Source organism: Oncorhynchus clarkii, chromosome 2 (assembly GCF_045791955.1).
Source record: "Oncorhynchus clarkii lewisi isolate Uvic-CL-2024 chromosome 2, UVic_Ocla_1.0, whole genome shotgun sequence".
Lineage (NCBI taxonomy): Eukaryota > Metazoa > Chordata > Actinopteri > Salmoniformes > Salmonidae > Oncorhynchus > Oncorhynchus clarkii.
In genome coordinates this window covers 63,024,391-63,040,840 of record NC_092148.1, presented here as the reverse complement: position 1 = coordinate 63,040,840, position 16,450 = coordinate 63,024,391, and the positions used below count along the sequence as shown (strand labels likewise).

The window sequence follows — 16,450 nt, the reverse complement described above, 5'->3', positions numbered from 1 at the left end:
TGTATGTATGTATGTATGTATGTGTACATATACTATTAGCTTTCATTTGACATGCTCCTATGAACTTCACATGTTGGTGCTCATGGAAATGACCTTGCAGCTGCAATCTAACTTTGTGGCAACCTGACCAAATTCACTTAGAAATCTGAGTTATAGATATGTTAATCGCTTTGAAAGCAGGTCTTAAAAGCGGTGGATCTGTTCTATGTGTGCTGTTTCTATGCCTACCATTTCATTTTTGCTCTTTTACTTTCGGGTTCGTACACCAGCTTCAAACAGCTGAAAAATACATTATTTTTGGTTATTGAAAATATATTTCACAGCGGTTTAGATGACACAGTGACTCTACACTGTTCATTGCTTGTTTTGTCACAAACTGAAATTAGACTAACTATTATTTTAGCAACCAGGAAATGGCAGTGATTTCTGCAAATTGCAACTCTTTAAGCATGCATGTATACTCCTATGAAAGGAACTTTTGAAGAGCTATCAGATTTCTTGTCATAGAATTTGAGAATGAATTTGCATGACATATGATTGTAAATTGAGGTAGGATTGACAGGGATATGGTTGAGTTTTGAAAGGTTTTAGTAATACGTACAGTATGAGGGTTTTCAGGGTCCTTGGAGAGAGAAGCCATTTAAAGCTATTTTTTTTCTGGTTAGATTAAAATCAAATCAAATTTTATTTGTCACATACACATGGTTAGCAGATGTTAATGCGAGTGTAGCGAAATGCTTGTGCTTCTAGTTCCGACAATGCAGTAATAACAAGTAATCTAACTAACAATTCCAAAACTACTGTCTTGTACACAGTGTAAGGGGATAAAGAATATGTACATAAGGATATATGAATGAGTGATGGTACAGAGCAGCATAGGCAAGATACAGTAGATGGTATCGAGTACAGTATGTACAAATGAGATGAGTATGTAAACAAAGTGGCATAGTTTAAAGTGGCTAGTGATACATGTATTACATAAGGAAACAGTCGATGATATAGAGTACAGTATATACGTATGCATATGAGATGAATAATGTAGGGTAAGTAACATTATATAAGGTAGCATTGTTTAAAGTGGCTAGTGATATATTTACATCATTTCCCATCAATTCCCATTATTAAAGTGGCTGGAGTTGAGTCAGTGTCAGTGTGTTGGCAGCAGCCACTCAGTGTTAGTGGTGGCTGTTTAACAGTCTGATGGCCTTGAGATAGAAGCTGTTTTTCAGTCTCTCGGTCCCAGCTTTGATGCACCTGTACTGACCTCGCCTTCTGGATGATAGCGGGGTGAACAGGCAGTGGCTCGGGTGGTTGATGTCCTTGATGATCTTTATGGCCTTCCTGTGACATCGGGTGGTGTAGGTGTCCTGGAGGGCAGGTAGTTTGCCCCCGGTGATGCGTTGTGCAGATCTCACTACCCTCTGGAGAGCCTTACGGTTGAGGGCGGTGCAGTTGCCATACCAGGCGGTGATACAGCCCGCCAGGATGCTCTCGATTGTGCATCTGTAGAAGTTTGTGTCAGCCTCCTGAGGTTGAAGAGGCGCTGCTGCGCCTTCTTCACGATGCTGTCTGTGTGAGTGGACCAATTCAGTTTGTCTGTGATGTGTATGCCGAGGAACTTAAAACTTGCTACCCTCTCCACTACTGTTCCATCGATGTGGATAGGGGGGTGTTCCCTCTGCTGTTTCCTGAAGTCCACAATCATCTCCTTAGTTTTGTTGATGTTGAGTGTGAGGTTATTTTCCTGACACCACACTCCGAGGGCCCTCACCTCCTCCCTGTAGGCCGTCTCGTCGTTGTTGGTAATCAAGCCTACCACTGTTGTGTCGTCCGCAAACTTGATGATTGAGTTGGAGGCGTGCGTGGCCACGCAGTCGTGGGTGAACAGTGATTAATGCACTCTTGACATTGACCTTTCCAGGTTGACAGAGCAGTGGGTTGTTTGTGTGGTGTACTATACTGACTGTAACACAAAGTTTTGCTCCTTTTGTAGGTCATGGGAAGAATCACAAGGATGCCGCGTCTGTGCGTGCCACTCATCCCATACCAGCCGCCTGTGGGATCTACTACTTTGAAGTGAAGATTGTCAGCAAGGGCAGGGATGGGTAAGGGTTTGCTGATACTTGGTAACCCCACTGACTGTTCTGACCTCCCACCTTTTTTATTTTAACCTTGTGGTTTGTTTACCAATGTTAGCTATTGAAAATGGCGTGTAAAGAAACTAAAGAGAGCAGTAAATAACTGAAGGCAATTTGGGGACTGAAAGGATTTATCAGCAGCTATTGACTCATCAGACTGACTCATGTTGTCTAAACTGATGATGTTGTCGCTGACCTTTGATCTCCTGTTGTCTCCAGGTACATGGGGATTGGTCTGTCTGCCCAGGGAGTCAACATGAACAGACTGCCTGGTGAGTACGAGGGAAGGCGGTGGCAGACTGGAATTTTTAGATTGTAGGATGAGTGTGGGTTTTGGAGGTCATTGGGTTCACAGCTAGAACCCTGCCCATAATCTTTGCTTGATTGGTTAAGTATTGAAGGACAAGGAGTAGTAGTCAGTGTGTGTAAGGTTTGCTTGTTCGGCTGTAATAGATTGTGGACAACTAAACCTGTGTTTTTATTATCACAACTCAGACATTGTTCATCTACAAAATCTATATCCAGATTTGTTTCCAGATGTATTGTCAGTGCTCCCTAGTGGTGCAACGGTCTTAGGCACTGCATCTCAGTGCTTGAGGCGTCACTACAAACACCCTGGTTCGAATTCAGGCTGTATCACAACCGGCCGTGATTTTTTTATTTTTTATTTATGAATTAAATTCTGGAGTACCTGGAATGGATGGATCGAGATTTAATGTCACTGTTACAGAACATGCCTGGACTTGTTTGCGCAGAGACTTTAGTAATGAGAGATGACATTTAACATGCAAAATACCACCCAATACCTTTGTCTGACCTGTATGAAGGTCAGGTGAAAGTGGAGCTGCCACAGACAGGACGGCTCACATTCATTGAAGAGGAAGGGAGAAATACAGTTGTAATGGTTGTTCATTTAGTAATCCTCTCAAGGCCATTTCATTCTCAATGCAGTATTTTCCTCAATCATATATTCCACAATACAGTTATGTTTAGCCAATTGTAGAATAATTCGAATATAGATCAAATTGTTTAGTCTGCAGCACTTCTGGTTCAGTGAATGAAGCCATCCAAGCAGAGACACTCTCATGCCAGGGCCTGATGAGATTGGATGTAACCAAACAGGCTAGTAGATGAGTGTTTGCCACCAAACACGGAGAGTACAGAGCATTATCAGTGTATGAATACAGGGCCATCTGCACCCTGGCTTGGCCCACTGCTCAGCAGTAAATAGTTAATCAAACACTTTTCATTTCATCAACAGTTAAAGGTGCACTATGCAGAAATCGCTCCCTCATTTCCTGGTTGCTAAAATTATAATAGTTTGTCTAATTTCAGTTTGATAAAACAAGCAAGCAAGTATAGTGTAGAGCGGCTATTCCCAAACTGGGGTGCGCGTACCCCCAGGGTTAGTCCAAATAGAAATGTGATTCACGTTTTCCAACGGGGCGATACATTTGGGTGAGTTTTTTTTTTTTCTTTCTTGCCTGAGTAGTCTCGTTTCACTGCCAAAGATAAAATTAAACATCCAATCACATTAACCGTGACTTGGTCTATAAAAAAAGTGGTCAGAGGCCTCCCGGGTGGCGCAGTGGTCTAGGGCACTGCATCGCAGTGCTAGCTGTGCCACCAGAGACTCTGGGTTCGTGCACAGGCTCTGTCACAGCCAGCCGTGACCGGGAGGTCCGTGGGGCGACACACAATTGGCATAGCGTCGTCCGGGTTAGGGTGGGTTTGGCCGGTAGGGATATCTTTGTCTCATCGTGCACTAGCGACTCCTGTGGCGGGCCGGGCGCAGTGCACGCTAACCAGATCGCCAGGTGCACGGTGTTTCCTCTGACACATTGGTGCGGCTGGCTTCCAGGTTGGATGCGCACTGTGTTAAGAAGTAGTGCGGCTTGGTTGGGTTGTGCTTCGGAGGACGCATGGCTTTCGACCTTTGTCTCTCCCGAGCCCGTACGGGAGTTGTAGCGATGAGACAAGATAGTAACTACTAACAATTACTACTAACAAAACCACGAACTTGGGAGAAAAGGGGGTAAAATATATATATATATATATATATATATATATATATATATATATATATATATATTTTAGTGGTCAGATTAAGCAAATGCTAAACTATTGTTTTGCTAGCATAGACTGTAATATGTTCCGGGATTCTTCCTAATGGCATTGAGTAGTACACCACATCAATCTCTGGCTTTATCAATAAGTGCATCGAGTACGTCATCCCCACAGTGACCGTACGTATATACCCCAACCAGAAGCCTGGCAACATTCGCTCTGAGCTGAAGGGAAGAGCTGCCGCTTTCAAGGAGCAGGACTCTAACCCGAAATCTTATAAGAAATCCTGCTATGTACTCTGACGAACCATCAAGCAGGCAAAGCGTCAATACGAATTGTACTATACTGGCTCCGACGCTCGTCGGATGTGGCAGAGCTTTTGCAAACTATTACAGACTACAAAGGGAAGCACAACCGAGAGCTGCCCAGTGATACAAGCCTACCAAGACGAGCTAAATAACTTCTATGCCCACTTCGAGGCAAGTAACACTGGAAACATTCATGAGAGCATCAGCTGTTCCGGACGACTGTGTAATCACGCTCTCTGCAGCCGATGGGAATAAGACCTTCAAACAAGTCAACAATCACAAGGCCGCAGGGCCAGACGGATTACCAGGATGTGTACTCTGAGCATGCGCTGACCAACTGGCAGGTGTCTTCACTGACATTTTCAACCTCTCCCTGTCCGAGTCTGTAATACCAACATCTTTTAAGCAGACCACCATTGTCCCTGTGCCCAAGAACACTAAGGTAACCTGCCTAAATGGCTACTGACCCGTAGCACTCACGTCTGTAGCCTTGAAATGCTTTGAAAGGCTTGTCATGGCTCACATCAACACCATTGCCCCAGAAACCGTAGACCCACTCCAAATTGCATACCGCACCAACAGATCCACAGATGATGTCGTCTCTATTGCACTCCACACTGCCCTTTCCCACCTGGACAAAAGGAACACCTATGTGAGAATGCTATTCATTGACTACAGCTCAGCGTTCAACACCATAGTGCCCTCAAAGCTCATCACTAAGCTAAAGACCTTGGGACTTAACACCTCCCTCTGCAACTGGATCCTGGACTTCCTGACAGACCGCCCCCAGGTGGTAAGTAACAACACATCTGCCACGCTGATCCTCAACATGGGGGTCCCTCGGGTGCTTGCTCAGTCCCCTCCTGTACTCCCTGTTCACTCATGACTGCATGGCCAAGCACGACTCCAATACCATCATTAAGTTTGCTGATGACACAACAGTGGTAGGCCTGATCACCGACAACGATGAGACAGCCTATAGGAAGGAGGTCAGAGACCTGACCATGTGGTGCCAGGACAACAATCTCTCCCTCAATGTGATCAAGACAAAGGAGATTGTGGACTACAGGAAAAGGAGGACCGAGCACGCTCCCATTCTCATCTACGGGGCTGTTGTAGAGCAGGTTGAGAGCTTAAAGTTCCTTGGCGTCCACATCACCAACAAACTAACATGATCCAAGAACACCAAGACAGTCGTGAAGAGGGCATGACAAAACCTATTCCCCCTCAGGTGACTGAAAAGATTTGGCATGGGTCCTCAGATCCTCAAAAAGGTTATACAGGTGCACTATCGAGAGCATTGGTTGCATCACTGCATGGCATGGCAACTGCTCGGCCTCTGACCGCAAAGCACAACAGAGGGTAGTGCATACGGTCCAGTACATCCCCGGGGCCAAGCTTCCTGCCATCCAGGACCTCTATACCAGGCAGTGTCAGAGGAAGGCCCTAAAATTATCAAAGACCCCAGCCATCATAGACTGTTCTCTCTGCTTCCGCACGGCAAGCAGTACCGGCGCACCTCGTCTATGTCCAAGAGGCTTCTAAACAGCTTCTGCCTCCAAACCATAAGACTCCTGAACATTTAATCAATTGGCAACCCAGACTATTTGCACTTAATTCTTCTTGCTGCTTCGGATATGGCTGGAACAATGCTGGGAGAAAAGGCCCAAAAAACTATACAGACAATGCCTTCATCAAACAACACTGTTTCACAACGTATCAGTGACATGGCAGGAGATGTTTCGCATACAAGCCAGTGAATTATACATACAGCTGGTTGAGTCAACAGACGTGGCGGGCCTGGCTCAGCTCCTGGTATATGTCTGTTACGTTTACGGGAGGGGGGGTTCATTTATGGAATGCATCCTCTTCTGGTAACCAGGACATTGGATAGGATAGGATATTGTTAAAGTACTGGACAGCTTTGTGACATCAAATGACCTTTGGTGGTCAGGATGTGAATCTGTACTCATGGCTCAAAAGCCATGACAGGGAAACATAGTGGATTGTTAACACGCTTTCAAACACTTTCTCCCGATGTCACTTGGGAACACTGCAGTATCCACTGAGAGGCTCTTGCTGCCAAGGGAATGCCTGACACCTTGAAAGACGTTTTGGACACTACAGTGAAAATGATTAACTTTGTTAAAGCAAGGCCCCTGAACTCTCGTGTATGTTCTGCATTATGCAATGATATGGGCAGCAACCATGTGACGCTTTTACAACATACAGAAGTGGGCTGGTTATCAAGGGGCTAAGTATTGACATGTTTTTTTTAATTGAGAGACGAGCTTAAAGTTTTCTTTACTGACCATCATTTTCACTTGTCTGACCGCTTGCATGATGACGAGTTTCTCACACGACTGTCCCGTCTGGGTGATGTTTTTTCTCGCCTGCATGATCTGAATCTAGGATTACAGGGACTCTCCACAACTATTTTCAATGTGCGGAACAAAATTCAGGCTATGATTAAGAAGTTGGACAACACACAGGACTTTCCATCATTGTATGATTTTTTTGTGTGCAATTGAACGCAAGCTTACGGACAATGTCATGTGATATAGCGAAGTACTTTCCGAAATGGACGACACAAATAACTGGATTCGTTATCCCTCTCATACCCTGCCTCCAGTCCACTTACCGATATCTGAACATTGAAATTGCAACAAGCAGTTCTGTGAAAATGGACTTTAATCAGAATCCACTGCTAGATTTCTGGATTGAGCTGCGCTCAGAGTATCCTCCCTTGGCAAGTCGTGCTGTTAAGACACTGATGCCCTTTGCAACCATGTACCTATGTGAGAGTGGATTCTCGGGCCTCACTAGCATGAAAACTAAATACAGGCACAGACTGTGTGTGATAAATGATTTTAAGACTGAGTCTCTCCAATACAACCCAACATTGCAGAGTTATGTGCATCATTTCATGCACACCCTTCTAATTAATCTGTGGTAAATTATTCACAATTTATGATTAACAAATCAAACATTTTTGTAAGATGGCAAAATTATTGATTATTATTGGTCCTATAAGAGCTCTTTGTCATTTCCCAATAGCTGGGTTGTGACGACAACTCACACTCATTCTTATGTTTAATAAATGTGTCATATAGTGCGTGTGTGGCAGGCTTAAAATTATGGCAAAAAACACAATTTGAGTCAGGTGACCCTGGTGCTAGAGGTGGTACTCAGCTGGAGGTTGAATGTTTGAAGTGGTACGGGACCACTGGTGTTGAGAATCATTGTACCGTCTAAACCGCTGAAATATATTTTCCATAACTAAAAATATAGTATTTTCTGCTGTTTTGAAGCAGGTGTACAAAACTGAAAATAAAAGATGCAAAGGTGAAACTTAAGAACAGGCAATGGGGGATGAGCATAAAGTGCATGTAGAGAATACATTCTTGCTTTACTCCATCATGTACTCTCTCGCCCTTTCCCCCCCACACCTATGCAGGCACACATACTATCTCTCACACAAGAAGAGATCACTGACTGTTAGTGGCTGCTGTGACACAGGAGGGTGGGTATATTTCTGACCTAGGCCCATGGGAGCTATGTTTCCTCTTGTCCACTGATGCGATTCCCTGCCAATTAGATCATTCCTCCAAGCTGCGCTGACCAATTGTATGACCCCTTCCTGTGTCACCTGCCTATTGGGTTCTCCATGGCACCTGAGGCCTTTGGAATGCTTTGGACTCATCCAGCCAATTCTACATGCTCTTGCTGATTTCAACTGCTATTCATTCACACCCTGCCCTGATTGCTTCAAATGTATCTGTGTTACACAATGGTTGGAATATGGTGGAAATGGGGTGCGCTGTTGTGTTGGAGAGTTTAGTTGTATGAACATTGTTTATGAATATTTATTTTGTTACTGGGTTTCTAGTACAATATATGCCAACAGACTTTTGTACATTTGTGTAGGTGGTTGTTCAGGTCCTGGCTGTAATAGTTGTAAATTCCTTGTTGACCTCTGTGTGTCTGATCCCATAGTGGAGCCCTGCCCATTTCATTAGCATGTAGGGAACACTGAGCCCAGCTTTAGGAGTAATATCCCTGTCGGCGCTGCTCCGCAGATTAATCTAATACCTCACAGTTCACACACAACCTACTTTCTCTGCGCCACTTTCTCTTTTTGGTTGGTGACAGACCCTGATTGAGCCGACAATATACATTCTGCAGACACACACGAGCCGACACAGTACACCCCCCCACACAAACACATGCACTGAAGATCTCTCCATACAGAGCTCCCTCTGCCCATGCAGTCTACTCTCCTTCCCTGTCCCTATTGATACCATGCACACACGTAAGGCTCTGTTTTGAGTATGACTCATCGGTCAGTGCTCCTATTCAGAGACTGATGCCTCTCGCTGGCCACCCAGAGTATTGCACATGCTACACAGGACACAAGTGGGGATATCCAAATGAAAGAGACCATTTGTCAGGCTCAGCTCCTCCCGTGTCACTGTCTTTTATGGGGATATTATTGCTCCATCACACCGCTGGCTCACCCATCTCACTCCTTCTCCTCTCTGTATGAGTGGCACTGCCCTAACCATTAACTGATGCATATTCATCTAGCTAGATGTCAGATGAGAATGGTTACCTGTAATTGTAAGCTTATGGAAGTGTTGAGTTTCCCGATTTGTTTCCACCATGTTGTTAATGTGTAATATTCATGTACCATAGGTCTAGATTTCCTTTCATCACTTCTGCCTTTGTCTCCTATCCCAGGTTGGGACAAGCACTCGTATGGTTACCACGGTGACGATGGACACTCCTTCTGCTCTTCAGGGACTGGCCAACCATATGGCCCAACCTTCACCACTGGCGATGTGATTGGTTGCTGTGTGAACCTAATTAACAACACCTGTTTCTACACCAAGAATGGCATCAGTCTAGGTGAGAACTGCACAACAACAGTGCAGGGAAATAAACATCCAAGTTAACTGTTATATGAAAATGCACTATCCTTCACACATTTTGATATGTTCCCAGGCGATATATACCATTCTCTTTACTTGATTGTAAATTCTAACATTTTTAATATCTTCCACTCCATTAACATTTGTTTCTCTCTGTTTGTTCTTCAGGTGTAGCATTTACAGACCTCCCTGTGAGTATTATACTGAAATGTGGACATATTTTATTCAATGTCAAGGACTTCTGTTGTTTTACATGTGTGGTATATTGTATAGCAGGGGTCTTAATCCAATTTTGCCCAGGGACCCCCTCCCAGTCAAACCGGCAACCCAGGGACCCCATCATACGTTAGCAAACTATTTATTTTACGTCCAATTATAATTGTAAGAGGTGTAAACTCAGCCTGTTAGCTAGAAAGGTAACTCCAAACTTATTTTTGCTATGAGCAGCTGTTTAACTGGTTAAACAAAGGTTAGTAATGTGTTGAATGTCCAAGTCAAGAAAGCTTGCCAGCAACACTTGCTGCACTGGTAGTCTGTTTACTGGTGCTTTCTCAATGCCTATGTCAGATACTCCAGTGAGTGTAATTAGCTCCAAATGAGTGGAATTTGCTCAATATTAGGAATTGAGAAACAAAGTTCATATAATTAGAAATAAGATATTCTCCTATTTTCTACTGTAGATATGTAATTCAAAACATGTTTATTCTATTGTTGTGCTTCTACACCTGCATTGCTTGCTTTTTAGGGTTTTAGTAGGCTGGGTTTCTGTATAGCACTTTAAGATATCAGCTGATGTAATGAGGGCTTTATAAATACATTTGATTTGATTGTTGCTAGCGATATTCATAAAAACATATTTTTATAATGTTGCGGAACCCCTGCAGGGACCCCCAGTTGAAAACCCATGTATAGTACTCTATACTGTTTCTTTGACTTCCTCATCTGACATTCTTTACTCGTGCCATTTTAATAGTATGTGTAGTAGCCTTGAATATTATTTTGAATAGCATGACTGTTATCTTTAAATTAGGGTAATTCAGTAGCGGTAGTTTTGCTCCTTCCATTAATGATGATGATGATGATATGAATGTCCTATATTATTCAGGGTTGCCATGCCAATGTCACCGGAGGGGGTGGCTGCTGTTTTACTGGCTCCGAACCAACTGTGCTATTTTGTTCGTTTTTTCACATTGTTTAAATTATTTTTGTACTTATTTTGTACATAATGTTGCTGTTACCGTCTCTTATGACTGACAATAACTTCTGGGCATCAGAACAGCGATTACTCACCTCAAACTAGATGAGGATTTTTTCTTTAACGAGTCCGACGCGAAGGATATACTGCTTTCTAGGGAGCGGGCCCAAATCCCTGTCATTTGCGTGAAGAAAAGACGGAGATAAAGGGAGTGGAGGTCGGGCTGCCTTCTGAGAATTCGTAGGCGAGTGAGTAAACCTCCAGCCCCAACAGATCCACAGATGACGCAATCTCAATCGCACTCCACACTGTCCTTTCTCACCTGGACAAAATGAACACCTATGTGAGAATGCTGTTCATTGACTACAGCTCAGCATTCAACACCATAGTGCCCACAAAGCTCATCACTAAGCTAAGGACCCTGGGACTAAACACCTCCCTCTGCAACTGGATTCTGGACTTCCTGACGGGATGCCCCCAGGTGGTAAGAGTAGGCAACAACACGTCTGCCACGCTGATTCTCAACATTGGGGCCCCGCAGGGGTGCATGCTCAGTCCCCTCATGTACTCCCTTTTCACCCACGACTGCGTGGCCAAACACGACTCCAACACTATCATTAAGTTTGCTGACGACACAACAGTGTGATTACCGACAACATTGAGACAGCCTATAGGGAGGAGGTCACAGTGCCAGGACAACAACCTCTCCCTCAATGTGAGCAAGACCAAAGAGCTAATCGTGGACAACAGGAAAAGGCGGGCCCTACAAGTCCCCATTAACATCAACGGGGCTCTAGTGGAGCGGGTCAAGAGTTATAAGTTCCTTGGTGTCCACATCACCAACGAACTATCATGGTCCAAACATACCAAGAGTTGTAACGCTTGCACGACAACATCTTTTCCCCCTCAGGAGACTGAAAAGTTTTGGCATGGGTCCCCAGATACTCCCAAAAATTGTACAACTGCACCATCGAGAGCATCCTGACCGGTTGCATCACCGCCTGGTGTGGCAACTGCTCGGCATCTGACCGTAAGGCGCTACAAAGTGTAGTGTGTACGGCCCAGTACATCACTGGGGCTAAGCTTCCTGCCATCCAGGACCTATATTCTAAGCGGTGTCTGAGGAAAGCCAAAAAAAATGTCAGACTCCAGTCACCCAAATCATATACTGTTGTCTCTGCAACCGCACAGCAAGAGGTACTGGTGCGCTAAGTCTAGGACCAAAAGGTTCCTTAACAGCTTCTACCCCAAAGCCATAAGACTGCAGAGCAATTAATCAAATGGCCACCCGGACTATTTACATTGACCCCCCCCCCCCAGCCCGTCCGCCCCACCTACCGACATGTACAATGACCTCGACTAACCTGTACCCCTGCACATTGACTCGGTACCCCGTATAGTGCCTCGTTATTGTTATTGTTATTTTATTGTGTTACTTTTTATTTTTTACTTCTGTTTATTTGGTAAATACTTAACTTTTTCATGAACTACATTGTTGGTTAAGGGCTTGTAAGTAAGCATTTCACAATAAGGTCTACACCAGTTTTATTTGGCGCATGTGACAAATAGTTTGATTTGATCAAATTATCAAAATTAAAGGCAAGTTCTTCCTATTATGGCCAGATTGGGAATTGTGCGCTTGCCAAGGTGTGCAAAGCTAACATTGTATATACCTGTGTTCACACCTTACCCTCTACCCACAGCCAAACCTGTACCCCACAGTGGGCCTGCAGACTCCTGGAGAGATTGTGGATGCTAACTTTGGCCAGCAGCCCTTTGTGTTTGACATTGAGGACTATATGAGTGAATGGAGGGCTAAGATCCATGGCATGATCGCCCGCTTCCCTATCGGCGAGAGACTGGGGGAGTGGCAGGCAGTGCTGCAGAAGTAAGGGATCCTTATCGACATGACACTTTTCACCCTAACAGACTACTGTGTCTTTCTCTACTACTGTAAGGCTAAACCATGTCTTTGATTCTTCCAGTATGGTATCCACCTACCTGGTGCATCATGGGTACTGTGCTACGGCCACAGCCTTCGCCAGGGCTACAGAGACCTTGATCCAGGAGGACCAGACCTCCATAAAGAACCGGCAGAGTGAGAACCACACACAGGCTCCACACTCACATTACCACAGAAACACTGAGGACCAATCAGAGTCATACATTTACTCACAGTCATACATTCAATCAGTTTTGAATGATAATATTCTTCTTTCTACTCACAGGAATACAGAAGCTGGTATTGGCAGGGCGTGTTGGAGAGGCCATCGAAGCCACACAGCAGCTGTACCCTGGACTTCTAGAACACAACCCCAATCTACTCTTCATGTTGAAGTGAGCAGCCTTGAACCAACTATGGGACTCTTATGGGAGTGTTAATCTAAAGGTTACATTTAAGAAGTATTGGAATTGTAAGGCTTAAATAAGCTGCTAGTCTTGTAGTGTCTTTGCAGGCTCAGTCAGGCACATACAACACAACCACAGGAGCATTTATTTTGTCAGTAAAGCTCTGGCCTGCTGCCCAGCTGTGTGTTTATGGCACAAAGACATTAGATTACATTAATAAATACTGTGGTCTGCTAAGAGACATTTGGAGATGCAGACCCACTGCTAGGTGGCCATTTTTTATGGCTCTCTTATAGAGGAAGAGAGGGGCTTGTTGTAGCAGTTACACAGAGAGGGAGGAGGGGAGGGGGCAGGGTAAGCACAAGGTCACAGTTGTTGCCGCCGAGGGAACTCCTGATTTGATTGGTCATGCCTGTTGCTCCATTTTGTCATGGAAGACGAGTGAGCAGAACAGAACAGGCGCTGGCTGATCTGTTTGACATTCATCCGGTCATAGTGGCATGTATCCATAAAGCCAGATACTCATACTCTGTAACCAGTCTGACTTGTTCCTGTTACATTTACACATTTCTGGGCACAAAGACATGATCTTATACAGCCCCACCTTTGCCGACTTCTGAAAGCAACTGAAGTTTTGCAGTAATTATAGTTGACAGTTTTCATTCAGACTGTTTTTGTTCAAGCAAGTGATATTTGACAGTTAAGCAGAATGAAAGGTTTAATATCAGATGGTACAATGTATTCCAGGACAAAGCATGTCAGACATTGTAGCAGATTGTAGACTAGATGTCAGACAGATTCATGGTTGCCCGTATCGCCCAGGTGTCGGCAGTTTGTGGAGATGGTGAACGGTACAGACAGTGAGGTACGATGCTTTAGTGTCCGCTCCCCCAAGTCCCAGGACAGCTACCCTGGCTCCCCCAGCCTGAGCCCCCGACATGGAACCACTAACCCCAATCTGCACAGTGCAGGTAAGGGAAACACACCTTCACACTTGCCTATCCATCTGCCCAGTGTGTTAAAAACACAAAGGAGATAAGCGAGAGTATTGTCTATCTATTGTATGTGTCTGTTTCACCCTGGCTCTCTGTCATCTCCAGGAGCAGACAGCCCCACATGCAGTAACGGGGTCACCCCTCCCAACAAGAACAAGAGCCACAACAAGTATCCAGGCGTCAGCTCTGCCTCCTCCTCCTCTTCTTCCTCCCCTTCCTCTGTCAATTACTCTGAGTCCAACTCCACTGACTCCACCAAGTCCCAGCCTCACAGTGGCACCAGCAACCAGGAGGAGACCAGGTGTGTGGCAAGGCAAGGGTCTATGTGTTTATTGTTTTTTAGCGTTGTTGTGTTTTTAACTGGTGTGGGAGAAAAGCAGACCATCTGCGATATTATGACAGATGACTGAACCTGTCCCTGTGTTTGTCTCCTCTGCAGTGACAGTGAGATGGAGATCGAGGCTGAGCACTACACTAACGGGGTGGCAGAGAACCCCTCTGCTCGGATCATGAATGGCACCTACAAGCACCAGGAAATCCTGCAGGCTCAGGACATCAGCCTGGGTAACGGAGTGGCAGGTACAGACACTTGACACGTGCGCACACACATGCGCTTACTGTTTTGATTGTCAGGCGCACACACCTTGTCCCAGGTGTCAATGTCACGAACACAATGTTTTCTTGGTCACTTTTGTCTATCTCTCTGTCATTCTTTCTCTCCCTCTCTCTGGCTGTCACTGTGTGTCTGCTTTTCTCAGTTTTTCCTTTCTGGCTGGCTGGATATCTGGGGATGTGTGTTTCTAAATTGAGCTCAAACATAATCCAGTCAGGCAGATGTTTGTGTCGTCAAGGTTGCTAAATGAAAGTTGACTGAGAACACTTTCATTTAGAACAACGACCTGGGGAATAGTTACAGGGGAGAGGAGGGCAGATGAATGAGACAATTGTAAACTGGGGATGATTAGGTGGCTGTGATGGTATGAGGGCCAGATTGGGAATTTAGCCAGGACACTGGGGTTAACACCCCTACTCTTACGATAATTGCCATGGGATCTTTAGTGACCACAGTGAGTGTGTTATTATGTGAAGTGTCAAATGCACTCTGTCCGTGGCTGCGCTTTGACTCTTGTGGCTGTGTGTGTCCTGGTAGAGGATAGCTGTGCCTCCAGACAGCTGTGTGGAGGGAACCAAGCAGCCACAGAGAGGATGATCCAGTTTGGCCGTGAACTGCAGGGCCTCAACGAGCAGCTGTGCCGTGAATACGGCAAGAACGTCACACACAAGAAGATGCTGCAGGTACCGGTGGGGGGGGGGGGGGATTCACACAGTAGAAGACTGGCACACTGTTTGACACTGGCTGCGTTCACACAGGCAGTCCAATTCTAGTATTTATTTTCCACTAATTGGTCTTTTGACCAATCACATCAGATATTTTCCAGAGCTGATCTGATGAAGTGAAAAAAATATCAGAATTGGACTGCCTGTGTAAACACAGCCTGTGACTTACGAATTGTATAATTGTCAACCACCGAATGGGGAAGGTTTGGTTTATGGTTATACTGCAGTTTACACACTACTACTTGTATATGACCATTGGAAAGTCTGTCCCTAGTATTGTTCTCTAACAATTAAGGTAGAGCCACTGAAAGTGTCTGATGTTCCCTCCTGTATAAGACAGACCATTATACTGCTTCCAAATCATAGTCCTTAATGGGCTTTTACTGGTCCTGCTGTTTTCTATCTCCCTATCCCTTTCTCTCTCTCTTTTATCGCAGGATGCCTTCAGTTTATTAGCATATTCGGATCCCTGGAACTGCCCAGTGGGGCAACAGCTAGACCCAATGCAGAGAGAGAATATCTGCTCTGCTCTTAACAGCGCCATCTTGGGTAAGGCTAAGTTTCACACACAGTACATAATGTCATGAGTAGTCCGATAAAAATAACTTTCACTCACACAAGCTATTTTTCTTTTTCTACAATATTTTGGGGGGGGCAGTAACTCCCAGCACCACAAAAGTAATAAGCTTGGTAGTGTGTGTGTTAACTCTCTTCTAATGAATACACACTGCACATTTTTCCATGTACATGTTTGACTCACACATGCTTTATTAGCTAATGTACACACCCCAATGTTGTCTTTTGCCCCTCAGAGTCTCAGAACTTGCCTAAGCAGCCCCCTCTGATGCTTGCTCTGGGTCAGGCCACAGAGTGTGTCCAGCTCATGGCCAGGGTCCGCTCAGGGTCCTGTTCCTTCGCCAGAGTAGACAACTTTTTGCACTAGCCCCAGTCCAGGTGAGTCTGGACAGACACACACATACTTACTTCCCTCCCCTTATAGCACCACATCAACGCACTGTTTTACCTATAAGGAACTTTTTAGGAATGTTTTTGACTACACATGGCCCATGCTGTTAGCGTCAAGTTGGATTGTAGGGTTACTGTTTGGAGTACAGTAATAGTGTTGTAT

General features: G+C 44.9%; 1 protein-coding gene across 3 annotated transcripts in view; it reads left to right on the top strand.

The window, feature by feature from the left end:
- LOC139371403 (ran-binding protein 10-like) overlaps positions 1-16,450 on the top strand; it is a 32,348-nt gene that overhangs the window by 12,822 nt on the left and 3,076 nt on the right. For 2 of the 3 annotated variants that reach the window (XM_071111807.1, XM_071111799.1), the window contains exons 2-14: positions 1,994-2,105; positions 2,358-2,410; positions 9,254-9,421; positions 9,613-9,635; positions 12,343-12,527; positions 12,625-12,737; positions 12,868-12,976; positions 13,811-13,959; positions 14,089-14,296; positions 14,423-14,562; positions 15,134-15,279; positions 15,759-15,870; positions 16,134-16,275. In XM_071111807.1, coding sequence (XP_070967908.1) covers positions 1,994-2,105; positions 2,358-2,410; positions 9,254-9,421; positions 9,613-9,635; positions 12,343-12,527; positions 12,625-12,737; positions 12,868-12,976; positions 13,811-13,959; positions 14,089-14,296; positions 14,423-14,562; positions 15,134-15,279; positions 15,759-15,870; positions 16,134-16,264 — 1,649 coding nt within the window. In that variant the 3' untranslated portion in view covers positions 16,265-16,275. The remainder of the gene's footprint in view (positions 1-1,993; positions 2,106-2,357; positions 2,411-9,253; positions 9,422-9,612; positions 9,636-12,342; positions 12,528-12,624; positions 12,738-12,867; positions 12,977-13,810; positions 13,960-14,088; positions 14,297-14,422; positions 14,563-15,133; positions 15,280-15,758; positions 15,871-16,133; positions 16,276-16,450) is intronic. The other variant, XM_071111815.1, reaches the window with a different exon arrangement.